The sequence below is a fragment of the Phoxinus phoxinus genome (assembly GCF_949152265.1).
Source record: "Phoxinus phoxinus genome assembly, chromosome: 10".
NCBI classification, from domain to species: Eukaryota; Metazoa; Chordata; class Actinopteri; order Cypriniformes; family Leuciscidae; genus Phoxinus; species Phoxinus phoxinus.
In genome coordinates this window covers 25,614,977-25,629,793 of record NC_136885.1, presented here as the reverse complement: position 1 = coordinate 25,629,793, position 14,817 = coordinate 25,614,977, and the positions used below count along the sequence as shown (strand labels likewise).

The 14,817-nt window shown below is 36.1% G+C and overlaps 1 protein-coding gene across 1 annotated transcript; it reads right to left on the bottom strand.

Moving 5' to 3' along the window:
- Positions 1–20: 20 nt before the first annotated feature.
- Positions 21–14,204, bottom strand: gnl2 (G protein nucleolar 2). Its single transcript, XM_079627089.1, has 16 exons — positions 13,967–14,204; positions 12,583–12,667; positions 12,145–12,239; positions 11,860–11,999; positions 9,092–9,276; positions 8,879–8,945; positions 8,616–8,774; positions 5,908–6,021; positions 5,097–5,225; positions 3,415–3,519; positions 3,169–3,327; positions 2,746–2,853; positions 1,984–2,444; positions 1,794–1,873; positions 629–705; positions 21–503 (listed from the first exon to the last, which is right to left on the bottom strand). The coding sequence occupies exons 1-16, from the start codon at positions 14,028–14,030 to the stop codon at positions 369–371; spliced, it is 2,163 nt and encodes a 720-aa protein (XP_079483215.1). The 5' UTR covers positions 14,031–14,204; the 3' UTR covers positions 21–368.
- Between the last annotated feature and the right edge of the window lie 613 nt (positions 14,205–14,817).

Below are 14,817 nucleotides of genomic sequence, written 5' to 3'. Positions count from 1 at the left end.
ATAAAACATTTATAAAAGCATCTGTTCTGAGTATTTATTCTTTTCTTTTTTTTTCTCCAAACAAAAGAAAAAGAACATACATAGATACACAGGTACATGATCCACCATTCAACACTGCTGAATCAGGAAACACTGTCTTAAGTTAAAAACTTTGAAAATGCACAGTGCTGAAATTAATTGTAGTCCTAATGTTCATGAGGATGGCTGGAGCCACAGTATGAATAAAGTGCATTGGAACGATTGCATCACAGATCAACCAAACCTTCACCTTTACACAAATCACTGTGATTCCACTCCAGATGTTCCAATTTAGCCACCGACATGACGATGGAAACGGGGATTGATGTGACTGGGTTTCTGACCAGGTCTTATCGCTTAGCTCGTTTGGATTTCTTGCCATCCAAGGGCATTTTTCGGTTCTTATTCTTGTTCTTGACATTGTGCGTCTCATAATAGCGGACCCCCACTTTCTTCACTCTCTGTGCACGCTCCAGGCTTCTTTTCTGTTTGGGTGAAGTAGTTCAACAGAGAGAAAGAGATTAGTTTGGTCTCAAATTCATTTGATATGTCTTTACTATGAAATCAGAAAGATTGACAGCAGCAGTGGAGCTGGGAAAACAGTGCATACCTCTTTGGATGTGAGTTTGGTAGCCTGGGAAGGCTCCTCATCTTCCACAGCTTTCCTCTTTTTGCCCACTGTCACAGCTGGAAACAAAAAGAGGTTGAGTGTCTTTTACTCACTTCTTTAAAGCACCAGACATCCCTTAATCATTGAAACATCTCTGAAAATATTCTGTGTATTCAACTGGGTTTGCAAGTCTTACCTTGCATTATGGAGATTTTTGATGCATTAAATTGTCAAAAGTGACAGTAAGGCCGTGTGTCCACCAAAGCGTTTTTTCACGGCTGGCGTGTTTTTTCAATTGTTTTTAATGGGAGCGCCGCCTTTTTAGAACGACAGGAGCGTAACGAGGCGCTGAGCGAGTATTTAACGCTCAAGTGCTGAGCGCTCGCCGTTTTTTACAGGTCGCCGAGAGTTGAAGAATGTTCAACTTTGGGTAAAACGCTGCGCTCATCACTGTCACTTTTTAGCCAGCCGTCCAATCACAGTGGAGGAGGGGCGGGACTAATACCACATGGACCAACGGATATTCTGTATCATAGCAACTGTCTCAACTGAAAAAAAACCTGCGCTGCCAAAACGCTCTCCAGCGCCCGCAGCTAGGCGTTTTCAGCAGAGCGCCTAGCGTTTTCAGCTGGCTAAAGACGCTTTGGTGGACACACGGCCTAACAACATTTGTAATGTTAAAAATATTTCTATTTTAAATAAATGCTGTTATTTTGAACTTTATATTTAGCAAAAAATCCTTAAAAATCTATCACAGTTTCCACAAAAACTGTTTTCAATGTCAATAATAATAATAATAAGAAATGTAGTAGTTAATGTAGTAGAAATACATAAATGTAGAAGTTATGACTAGCAAATCAAAATATTAGATTAAAATCAGAAAAATTATATTTTCAAATATATTAAAAAAGAAAAAGTTATTTTAAATTGAAATACTATTTCACAATATTTTCTACTGTATTAAGTATTACTGTATTTTGATTAAATAAAGGCAGCCATGGTGAGCATAAGATAATTCTTAAAATTACATTAAAAGATAAAAAAAAAAAATCTTACTCCATAAAACAAAAAATATAGATGTACATTAAATATGCAGTTCTAGCGGCCATATATTTTTTAATACATAAACATTTGGCATCAACTTGGGTTAGTTGAGTGGGTGTACCTTTCCGTTGCAGATTCTTTTCAGAATTTTGCTTTGCTGTGGCTTCAGTAAACACCTTTTCGGAAAGGCCTTTAGGAATGCTGTAAAAACATCAAGAAAACACATTAGAATATCAATAGATAAGAGCTAAACACTGAACTCAAAATCACAAAACCCTCTCATAACCTTTTCAAAATGATTTTAAACAAACCGTATGGCGGAGAAGTGCTTTGACTTGGCACGATCAAGAAACTGTTTCAATTTGGCAATCTTCATATCCATCTCTTTATTCACTTCACGCGAGCTCTTTTTCTCTGCTGTGGTCGGGGGGCCGGAAGCAGAGGATTCTTCTTCCTGTATTTCTCCACTCTGCTCTTTATCCTCCTCATCCTCATTTTCCTCATCTTGCTCATCTTCTGAACCCAAGGGCTCCAGGATGTCAGGCATCTCGACAGGCACAAGGTCCTCCTCGCTGAACTCCGGAGCGACGTTTAATTTGCCAAAGTTCTGCTTGACATTACTGAAGATTTTCTGCATCTCCTCTTGTTTCTGTCTCAGCAGCTTTTCTTCTTCCTGCTGGCTAGATGAGGCCCCCTCCACATCCTGAGCTTCAAGTCTGTTTTCCAACTCTTCCTTCTCGGTTTCCATTTCCAGCCTCAGTTTTGCTTTGTACTGATTGGAAAGATCAAGTGTCAGTTTAAGACTATAAATGTTTAAAAGTGCATTAGGGTCTGCCAGTATAAAGACGGGCAAAATTCAAGTAATTTTGTTGGCCACAGTGACTTAAAGGATTTGTACCAAGTAATTCAATATGCATTAAGAAAGTTACATATAAACAATGTCTTCTGAGGTCTTTTAGAACACAATGCTCTAATTTTACAAAAGATTTGTCTCGGAACTCATTTTTGAATAGAGCCTGAGCTATTGTTTTACTAAAAGAATCTAAACTTTGTGGGAAATTAAAAACATTTACCTCTTCATCCATCTCGGCCCCAGGTGGCTTTACAAAAAAGGGGATGCGTCCCCTCTGCCAATCATTCAAAACCATTTTAGACACAGTAGACAGATCTGGCTCTCCACCCTGTATTACAAGAACAACACAAAATACCAGTCGTTACAGCACAGACATGTACAGTATTTGGACAAAGACAAATATGTGAACTAACTAACCCGTGTAACCAATCTGTTGGCCAAAACCCTTTTATAAAACTCAGATTTTGAATTAAATCTTAGTGGTTTTGGCATGAGAGTACCGAAAAAGTGGCTATTTCCACCAGCTTAAAGTAAACTAACTGTCACATCTCAATCGGACACTCTAGAGGAACGAATAAACAAATGTGCCGCGAGGACCGAGCTGACAGTTCATTTTATCAGATACTCCACAATCAGGCCAGACCTTATGCAGTTTTCCGGTGCGAAAGGCGAGCTTTTCCAGGAAATCCTCGGCGGAGCTCCAGGATGGAATGCGGTATGTCTTCTGGATGTACTCCGCTTTGGCCCTCTCCAGCACCGCTCCGATGTGATCCTCTGGAGTTCGGATCTTCTCCACTTGGACCTAAAAGCAACAGATATAAAATAAGTGAACGAAGTGGCCGCTGGGATTGCAAAATCTGAACGGTTGACAGAGTCAAGGCCATCGTACCACTCCCTTCAGCACAATGTCAGTCTCGGTGTCGTCGGAGGGGTAGACGACGCCGGGACAGTCGATGAGGAAAAGGCGTCTCATTAGTGTGATATACTGCCAGACCTGTCAGACAGAAACAAAACAGTTGGCTGTGGCATAAAGCTTAAGCTTGAACCAGTCCATAGATTCATCCATTTCCTCCATTTAAGAAACCACAAGATGGAAAACATTTCAATATAATGAACTGCTTTTAAACAAATGCGATTTATAATAACTTGTGTCAAGTTTGCAAGCAGTCAATTAACTTTTGAGTTAATAAAAATGAAACTAAACAGGCCTAAACAGTGATTGAAGCAAATGTAACATTTCAACATTAGGAAAAACTAGTTAAAGAGGCATAACAAAAAGTATTATAATCAATCAAATCAATCTATTTATTTCATAATCGAACTAGAAACTGTTTTTAAAAGAAAAGAAAATAGTGGAAAGAAAACGTCTAATAATTGAAGAATCACCCATATCAGGGCACACAAGGGAGGTTTTAAATTATACAATTTATCATTTAAAACATAAACAGAAGAGCGTGGAAGTCCAGATTTGTTTAGAATTTGATTTCAATCTGGCCTCTGTCAGTAATGTGTTTTTCCTTCGCCTTGAACTTTCACTCGCTCTCAGTTCCATGTTTGTAAAACGAGAGGAAAATGTTGACAACATAAAAAAGTAATTTCACACAAAAACATGAATACACAAAAGTAGCAGCCAAAACCAAACTGCTGGAAACTTAAACCATACAAAATGTTAACACATGTCAGGAGCTGGCAGGTAGTCTTGCATTCGCTAGTAGACTACAAAACAAATTCCGGGTCATTTATTGAACCTTAAAAGAAGAGTCGCTCAATCGTTTGATGTTTACGATCAGTACGTTACAACTACAAGTGGATGTTATAGGAACAGATCACCAAAAATGAAAAATCTTAAATAGAAGGCGACTTGAAATGCAGTTTAAGTGCTGAGTGTGTTATTGGCTGGTTGACAGCCTTTCCTCTTTATTTATAGCATGGAAAAAAGCAGCTTTAACATTGTGCTAAACTTCTCATTTTGCAACATATTATTAACAATAAATTATTTTTTATATATGTGTGTGTGTGTGTGTGTGTGTGTGTGTGTGTGTGTGTGTGTGTGTGTGTGTGTGTGTGTGTGTAAAAACAATGAAAACTCACCAAAGTTGTTCGAAACCTAAAACCCTAAATATCTTCTTTTAGTTTGGAAATGTATACAGGTTTGGAACAACTTGGGGGTGAGTAAATTACATACTTTTTGGGTGAACTATCCCTTTAACTTCTAAACAATTATCATTACAAATTTAACAAGATGGTTGGCGCATTGCATTTTCAAATGCTTGTTATAATCGACCGAAACTCACAGCACATGCATAGATGGAGTTTGTGTGGAGCAGCATTTACTGCAAACCAATCAAGCCACTCCCAGACACTCAAATCATAATGGATCATGAGCTGCTTGCATGTAAAAGAACAAAGTATCTTAAAAATATTTGAAAACAAAAAATTATTTCTCACATTTACACAATGCAGGTGGGTCATACTTTTCAGGTAGGAAAATACAGAAATCAAAATGAATATGAAAATAAAATAATTTATCACATCCCTGAGATTAAAACAAAAAAGCTTCTGAGGTCTTACCTTAGTCTCACCAGCAAGGGGTGCCACGTTACAGACTTTTTTGGAGCGCAGGGTATTGATAACGGAGCTCTTTCCAACATTGGGGTAACCAATGAAACCAACACTGATCTGCTTTTTGTCTGAGTGTAGCTGAACAAAAATCAATATGGACATGTTAATAGTAGGCAAAAGTCATTTTGAAAGTAGCAATTAAATAGAAGAGTTACACGCATAATGTCGAGTCCTCTGATATAATGTCGGTTTCATGGTATCGAGGTCAGGAAAACAAGACCGTGGAAATTAAGAAAAACCTTGGATCAACTCTTCCCCCAATAATTTGCACACATTGCCTCTCACATTTCACTTTTAAAAAGGGGCCCCTGCCCAAGAAATGAAGACTTCATACACAATCTACAAAGGCCTCTTAAATGTCATTACACCTTCAGATTTATATTGCACGCATGGTAACTGGGATATTTTTGTGCCAGTGTTTTCTAACTCCTAAAAAGTGCCTTGACATATAACTCTCACAAAATTTATGTTACGTAAGCCCACTCTCCTTTTTAGTATTTCCAAGTTTTTGTTTGCGGCTGTGCTTCCAAAAATAGCTCAGAGGCTGATGTGAAGACATCTGGTACCCGACCAAACCACTGCCGTCTATATCGGTTGCCATTACGGACCAGAAAACAGGCTGACCTTGTCCTAAAACTGCGGTTTGAGTAGATAAACGTTGTGGAGCGAAACCGCTGTGCATTTAAAACCTGCTGCCCCTGGTTTCCAAGGCATTATGTGTATGCACATAACGATATGCTGTAACTGTTTAAGGTCTTACCTTGCCAAACTGCCGCAGGAGCTGGATAAGGGAGCCCTTGCCGAAGGAGTTGGTAAGGCTGGCGTGAAAGGCCAAAGTGGGGTGTTCCTGAGAAAGAACTGCAACCCAGCGTTTCTACAACATACATACATACATACATGTATAAGCAAGAATCCATAGAATTATCCTAAGTGAATGATCCTAGTATGACAGTTTATATAATGATTTATTAATCGGCCATATGAATCTTTTTTTCCAAAATGCATCCCTCTTTATAAATCGCAGTTCATCTTAAATTCAAGAGCATATTCAAATAAAATGTGTATTAATATAATAAAATAATTGTTTGTAGCCAGCTACCCCGGCTATATCATGGTGAGAAGAAAGTGAAAGATATAAATAAATGAAGTAAAAATATAGAAATTTTTATCTTTGATAAAAATTCTAAAACTAAATCTGGTCCTCAATCTTTTCATAATAGTCAATAATATTATTAAGCAGTTAAAATGCTGCGCATTTGCACTAATAATAATTTTAACGCATATTGTTATTGCATATATTTATCTTTCAAATTACATTTTCTTAATGTTAAATTATTTTAATTGCTGGTATAGGAGCGCAAAAAAAAGTATGCATGCACTTCAGTTGGCGTTTACATAAGATTTTCATCTCAGTTTCTGCCTTCATAAATTTTACTTCTGATGTAGGATGAATTCCATGGGATTTAGGATCAAATCTGGTGAAATGTGGGCTTTCTAAATGTCTCCCAATGTATAGACACTAGAAGTGATCTATGAAATGAAATGTTTTTGATAAGAGAGAACAGATAAAAAAAAAAAGCTCAAGTGCCCAACAAGAATCACTGCAAAATGATAAGCGATTCCCTATCAACAACAAAAATAATGTCTTTCCCAATCATTTTCCTGTTAGGTTTACAAAAGACCTGTCATAAATCTGAAGGAGGTAGGCAAATGTTTCTTCGGCTTGAATGCAAAAGTCTGCAGCTTATAAACAGCTGGTAGAGCTCCCTCGTTTCCTGTTGCTGCATTTCAGAATCGCCAATAACACAATTTACAAACAACAAGAATTATAGATGTGAAAGATTGGAAAATATCTGTCAGAGAAGGAACTTTTAACTGGTTAACTATTACAAAAGTTGGGCAAGCCAAGATAAACATGCCTGTCTGTCAGTGAAACAAACTCCAGAGACGGGATAATTGAATGTACGACAGGACACATTGCAGACGGTGGCCTTTTTCCAAAAACCTAGTGAGCTGCCTTGCTGTCTACAGCCTACATATGCGGTTCCATACATCCTAATTGTCCAGGAACAACAAAAGCGACCATTTTGGATAGCTCTACACAGGCAGGAACTTACAAAGTACTTGCTAAACTAACAACATGATACTCTAACAGGCATATAAATACATAACCCACCTAAATTTAGGATAAAAGTGTTTTTTATTAGATTTAACTTGTACAAGTATATTTGAACTGCAACTGAATGTACAAGTATATTTATCATTAAAGGATAATTCCGGTATTTAACACCTTGAGTCTATATTGTAGTTTGTTTTGGATGAACAAGAGTGGTAGACAACATTTTTTTGACAATGGTTCCTCTCTCGAGTTTTTGACTATAAAAGAATTGGCCATGGACCCATTTAACATTGGAGTCAATGTGCATGTCCGAAAATGTCATTAAAACAGCCAATAATGTTCGTTTACAAAACTGTTAAACTCACCGAGTGGTTAGTGGTGTTCGTTGATGATTATAAACAATATATCGTCGCAATATATGATTCCAATCCGTTTATTTTGCTATAGTGGAACTATTTTTTCAACAATGGGATTTTACAAAATGACGAATAAAACACGACAGAAACTGTATTTCGCAACACTTTTTGTTTCTGGAACATCAACGAACACCACTAACCACTCGGTGAGTTTAACAGTTTTGTAAACGAACATTATTGGCTGTTTTAATGACATTTTCGGACATGCACATTGACTCCAATGTTAAATGGGTCCATGGCCAATTCTTTTATAGTCAAAAACTCGAGAGAGGAACCATTGTCAAAAAAATGTTGTCCACCACTCTTGTTCATCCAAAACAAACTACAATATAGACTCAAGGTGTTAAATACCGGAATTATCCTTTAAGACTTCTGACATTTCTACCACCAAACTTAAATAGATATCAAAAGAGGCTAGAGTAATCATAACTCTAAGCTAATAACACTAATACAAATACACAGACCACACAAAATGTTGGGTAAATTGTGTTTTTGTTTTGCATTACCAATATCTTTGCTCCTATTTTTGCTCCTGAATAAGTAGAGTTATCATCAAGATTTCAAACATTTTCTTTCACCAACATAAATGAATTTCAACACAGGCTATGTTAGAATGTTGCTAAGCTAACGACAAAATACTCTGACATATAGCACAAACAAATGCTGGAAATAAATATGTTTAATGATATTTCTAAGCTAGATTTAGATTTGTTTTGTACAGATTTGAGAAGTATATTTATAATTGATATTTCTGGCACTGTTTCTGCCATTTTGGATGAGCTTTCCCCCCCCACTTAGCTTACTGAAGTGCACTTTGCTTGCATTCTACATTGAGTTTCCCCAAGTGAAGGTCTCTTAACATCATTCCAGCCTACATAGGCAGCTCAATAGCTTTTGGAACTAGTATTGAAGTATTCAGCTTTATTTTCTTACCGTAACCCATGTGGGAATGAGGTCACACTTGTTGAGCACAAATATGAGGTGCTTCCAAGGTTTCTCTTTCTTTAGGTAGGACTCAATGCTCTGGGAACGAGTGCCCATAGGGTCCCGAGCATCTAGCACCTGGATAACGACGTCCGAAGAGTCGATAACCTGTGCAAAACATGCTTCATTTTAAGATGTGGCATCATTTGGCAGTGCTGTGGTTTTTATTAAAACTTCCAAAGAGCAAGTTGTTGTGAGATGTTCATAGCTACCTTATACAGCTCGCCCCAGATCCTCTTTGACTGACCCTTCTTGAAGATTTCCTCCCGAGCCTCGTCCCTGCAATGATGGGGAAATTAAATGGCTTTGAGGCATTTATCCAGTTATTTCATAATATATATACCACATTTGCTATACAAACAGGGCATAGTTTCTGCAGTTGGGATGTACTGAGCTATAGGAACTTTAGAAATCACTCCACTCACTTGACTCCGCTGTCCTCAAACACCAAATCACGGTCTTTCTCAGTACTGTAGCTCTGAGCCGAGACCTCTGCCTTTTCAGCAAAGTCCTTCAGCTCTCCCACAGTCAAGTTGGGCCTCTTTCTTTGTGCCTTTGGCCCAAAAGTGGTCTCGAACGTCTCCGTGTCCAGAATGTGCACCTTGGAGTTCTACAAGAACCAACAGAAAATCAATTGACATAAATATTTAATGAGAACTGTTATCCTCCTACCATGATCTCCACAACTTTAGGAATTTCTTTGAAGAAGAATATGTTCTTTCAGCTCTTGTAAGCATTTTGACAACTATCTATGCCCAATTCCTAAGAGGAAAGAAGCCCCAATGATTTATGAGAGAGCGGAGTGTACTCAATAACACATTTTGTGGCATACAATGTGTGTGTCAAAATGTTGTGCCATACAAAGCAACATGATCACTTCTATTAAGCATATATTAATATGACTTTATATGAAACAATCCATTTTTTTTTTTTAAACTGATCTTTAGTGCTGAAATCTGTTTGTTTAGACAGTGTAGTCTAGACTGTATCTACTATAGTTAAGATTTAGGCGTCAACAAGATGCCACGAGACATAATACACTAAACTAGGTTAAATTTGTATTTGGCCACAGCTCCAGAAAGCATTGCACACTCTGTAACATCCAAAAAAAGAAAACTTTAAAACCGATCTAGACGCATTCCAAAAAAAGATCAGATTGTAAACTTTTTCAAACTAAATGCAGATGTGGTTTAAATCAGATTTTTTAAACACCAGCTTTACATATTTAGAATTGTATATACACTACTGTTCTTAAGTTGGGTGCCTGTAAGATAAAAAATAAATAAAAAACTTTTATTCAAGCAAGGATGCATTAAATTGATCAAAAGTGACAGTAAGGACACTGACATTGCTGCAAAAAAATTATATTTAAAATTAAAGCATCCTGAAAAAGCATCACGGTTTACACAAAAATATCAAATCAAACTGTTTTTAACATCGTCGAAATGTTTCTTAAGCAGCAAATTAGCATATTAGAATGATTTCTGAAAGATCATGTGAAACTGAAGACTGGAGTAATGATGCTGGAAATTCAGCTTTGCCAACACAGGAATAAATAACATTCTAAAATATATTAAACTAGAAAAAAGTTGTTTTAAAATGTAATCAAATTTCAGAATATTATTGTTTTTATTGTATTTTTGATCAAATAACTGCAACCTTGGTGAGCATAAAATACTTCTTTAAAAACATTTTACAAATCTTACCGACCCCAAACATTTGTATCTAGAATATAACTAACATTTTAACAAAAAGGCAGCTAATTTTACAGTGCTGATAAAAGCAAATATTTCTATATCAAGATCACACAAATCCTAAGAACAATGAACGAAACATCTTACATGTTTAACTTTACCCGGCTAAATTGCAATCTGTAATTACCTAAAAACAAAACAAAAGGGAAGCCATTCCACTGTTGCAACAGAGGATGGAATAAAACGACAAGCAATTTACAGATCTTGTCAAAGCCAGTAACATTTCTCGTAAGAAATTCTACTTCTGGTAAGATTGCATTGCTTCGGAACAATTGACGTGGATGATAAAAAAAACAACCTGATTTGAGGCTAACCACCACATCACAACATGTTCAAAATATTTCTGAGAAAGAGCAAAAATGTGCGCAAACAATGGGCATTACGGCACGCGCTGGAGGAGCTGCTCAAACATCACAAATCAAAAAGAGAGGATGAAAATATATCTGAACCAAAAATTTAGACAGTATTGCCAGTTCCCTGCAACCAAGGCTGAATACAAGAACAAAAACATAGTAAGTGTCACAGTTCAGAGATGCAGAATAAAAGTAGAGTGGGACGTTCATTACATAAAGTCTTAAAAGGTTTTGCTCACACATGGAACAGTTTAGATCATGAAGCGAATCAACAACAGTTGCAGAAGGAACATGAAGAACTGAAGAACTCAAAACATTACATTTTATTCTGAGCACATAGTTTAACTCTGTTCTTTACTACTGGCAAATGGCAGGCCCTCAGGTGCCAAAGAGTAAGTTCTATCGCGGGCCACACCGCTGTCAGACTAACAAAATCATTTTGCTGTGGTTACTGGTTAGCACGTGTTACACGAGGTCTACAAGTTACGAGATGTTTAGCCAAGAGGTGTCCCGAAAAACAAATACCGAAAGAAAAAAAACTCTGAGAAAAAGAAAATCTGTGCATCATAAAAACAGCACTACTAAAACTATTATCAATCGTTTTCAGTAATTGAAACAAAATGCATGCTAGAAATTAAATGTTAAATTTGCAAAAACTGAAATTACCAGTGAATGGCATAACTAAATTACTAAAACTAAAGTTTTTAAATGAAAACTGAAAATATAAAAATAAAAGCTAATTTGAAGAAATATTAATAAATACCATATTAGTGCATAAATGCTAAAATAACACTACCTCATGTTAAGGCCAGATTTAGACGTTAGCATGTTGCTAACTAAGCATTACGATACTCTAAAATAGGCAAAACTTTATTTTTTTCTGTTTTAAGAGAATTATAAATGTATTCACATTTCTTGATGATGTATTTATTTTAAGGAGCTCATCCCAATGAATTATGGGACTGGCTGCTCAGCAAATCTCAAAGGGTTTCACGCAAACAGCCTACCTGTCTCCTCTCAACAGGCTACATTGGGACTAAAAAACAGGATTTTTGTTTATGCATAACAAGGTATCTGCATACTCACGTGTGCCTTTATTCGGTCGTGCAGCAAGGACATCGGTAGCTTGCTCTGTTTCATCACTACTCTGTACGGACTTTTCTTTACTGCGTTCATCTCTTCTTGAAATTTCTGCAATGATGACTGCTTGATGACACGTGTATTAGCTGCACAGGGAGCATATGGGAAAAGCAAATAAATATTTATATATACAGATCCTAATCGGAAAAGAGGACAATTGAGGCTAATTCCCCTCAATGATCATTCTCACAGATTAGGATTCATTAAAACTCTAAAATGGATTGCTCTTACCGAACCACTTGATGTTGGGCTCAACTCTGGCCACAGTTCCTGGAGCAACTGTGCTCTGGTACTGCAAGGGCTTGATCACCTTTCCTCGATTGTTGCTGTGAGCATAATAATGAAAAAACATGCATGTTTTATCAATTAACTTTAATTCTTGTCGAAACCTCACGACCCACTACAACTATATACAATGTAAAGACATGCTTACTCATATGTAGATGTATGTGCTGCTACTGTTATGTATAGTTTGGTGATTTGATTAGAGTAATTGACTGTATTTCTGTTTTTATTTTATTTGTATGACTTTCTGTCTTGTATTGCTTTGTGGACCCCAGGAAGATTAGCAACCACTTTCTGGAAGCTAATGGGGATCCAAATAAAGAACTAGTGTTTGCTACAAATCTGAATCTTGTATATGTCATTTTGTAAATAACAAACTGTTACCATCTCTGCTTCTGTCTGTACATATTCAACCGTCGGATGGTGGCACGGTCCCTCATGTTGTTCCCTCCAGCTCCCTTGACTCGGTCTGTAGGGTTGGGAATGTTAAAAAAAATATATTAACAAACAGTGTTATACACAGGGACATATAGTTCAATCAATCTACTTTAATTTTGGGTGAACTGTGATAGATTGTTCAATTGGAACACAAGGGTTAACAGAATAGGTCCTTGTGTCAGTTCAAAAGTCTACCAACTGCCTTGGGAATGGATAATGCACAATTTCTGTTTAAAAATATTTTATTGAATTAATATAATGTAAAATATCACTGCGTGTGTGTGTACACCTCAGTTGTCTTCTTCAGTATATTTTATTTGCCACATACATATCAACAGTGAATGTTCAAAAAGTTAGGGGACAGTAAGATTTTGAAAGAAGTCTAATGTTCACCAAGGTTGCATTTTTTATTAAAAATAGTAATATTTTATTAAAAATAGTAATAAACAGTAATATAGTGAAGTATCAAAGTAACTGTTTTCTATTTTAATATACTTTATAATGCCATTTATTCCTGTGATGGCAAAGTTAATATGCTGATTTGATGCTCAACACATTTCTTATTATCATCACTGTTGAAAACAGACAATGATATTCTGTTGTCAATTATTCTTTGATGAATAGTTCAAAAGAACAGCATTTATTTAAATGTCTTTACTGCCACTTTTTTTTTATTAATTGAATGCATCCTTGCTGAATATTTTTAGTATTAATATTATTGCATTTTAATTTATTGTATGTATCTTTAAACTTATCCTTGATTACATTCAATATACCCACGTTGACTTCAGATCGGTCTTGTGGTCATATATGCTAAATATTTTATACAAAAAGAAAGCCTTTTGTTTTTTTAAATAGTTTTTATGAGCAGTGTAAGAAAAGAATCGGGATTAATATCAAAATAGCAAGTAACAAATATTTGGGATATTTAAAAATGTGACAACCGTTGTAAGTGACAGCTCCAAAATTGCTCAGACTGACAACTGATCCGGAACATTTTTGAAAAACATTCAAACATTGTGGTAGCAATCTAGTACGATTTTTTATTTGATGTTATAATTGTCATGTACAAACAAGGCACGTTTGGCACATTGACACGGTCATCATCACAATACAAGTGCCAACAGCCTCTGCTGGGACATTTAAATGCTTGACAGAAGTTGTGGTTACACACAGTCAACGAGTTAACCTGAACGAATAGAAGCAAGTTCCTTTACAACATGCAACAGTGAACATAAAAGGACGACTCGTATAGTTCTCAACAAAAGTTGGCTAATAGCTTAGCCTTGCTAGCAGTTCACATTCGGACCAGCGGTTCATTTAATCTTACCGGGATTACTGCTGGAGGTTGAGGGATTTATGGAGCTTTTCCCCTTGTATTGTGGTTTAACCATTGTGATAGATTACTCCGGTACACTCCCAATACTGTAAATATATAAATAAAGCAGTATTTCAGTCCACTGTAGATTTCCACGTGTTACAACAAACTACACAACCCAGGAAGTACGTCATCAATCAAGCGACGGATTTTCTTTATTTTCCCGTTGAGAAAAGTTAACGTTAGCTCCTCGGGCTCATATCGAGAATATCTAAAAAGCCACCAAATTTGTATATATTTTGTATATATACCAAAATGTATTTGAAATACATTTATTTTATGCTAAGTGTACTGCAAATACATTTACCCTGCAATTGTACTTATACTAATGATACACTTAAAGTCTGCTAAATTGGAACAACTAATGTTGCAGTTATCTGGAAATAGTGCTGAGGTCCAAAAGATAAACTTAAGTATATTTGATTGTGCTTCAATGTAACTATTGCAAGTATACTGTAGGTACACTTTAAATATATTTCATTTAAAGGCTGATGTACATGCTAGATATATGTTCATACTATATTTACTAAAAGTGATATTAAAACACATTTTATGCTTAATATTAAGAAATGTGCATTGTGCAATAAAAAAGTTGCCTACTCAAATGTTTAATTATAATATTTATATCAGTAGCTTCATGCATAATGTCAGTAAATATGTTAATGGATTTGTATTATACTAACTTAGTATGAAATAAATGTATTTTAAATACATTTCGGTATAGTTTTTTTTACTAGAGAGTATACAGTAGGCCTATTTGCATTTTAAAAAATGCTAGTATAATACTGCAGGGCAGTTAAACT

Coding starts and splice junctions, on each gene's coding strand:
- gnl2 (XM_079627089.1), bottom strand. CDS start 14,030: ATGGTTAAACCACAATACAAGGGGAAAAGCTCCATAAATCCCTCAACC. Junction 2,854..3,168: donor GCACCGGAAAACTGCATAAG/GTCTGGCCTGAT, acceptor CTTGTAATACAG/GGTGGAGAGCCAGATCTGTC. Junction 1,874..1,983: donor AAGCACTTCTCCGCCATACG/GTTTGTTTAAAA, acceptor ATGTTTTTACAG/CATTCCTAAAGGCCTTTCCG.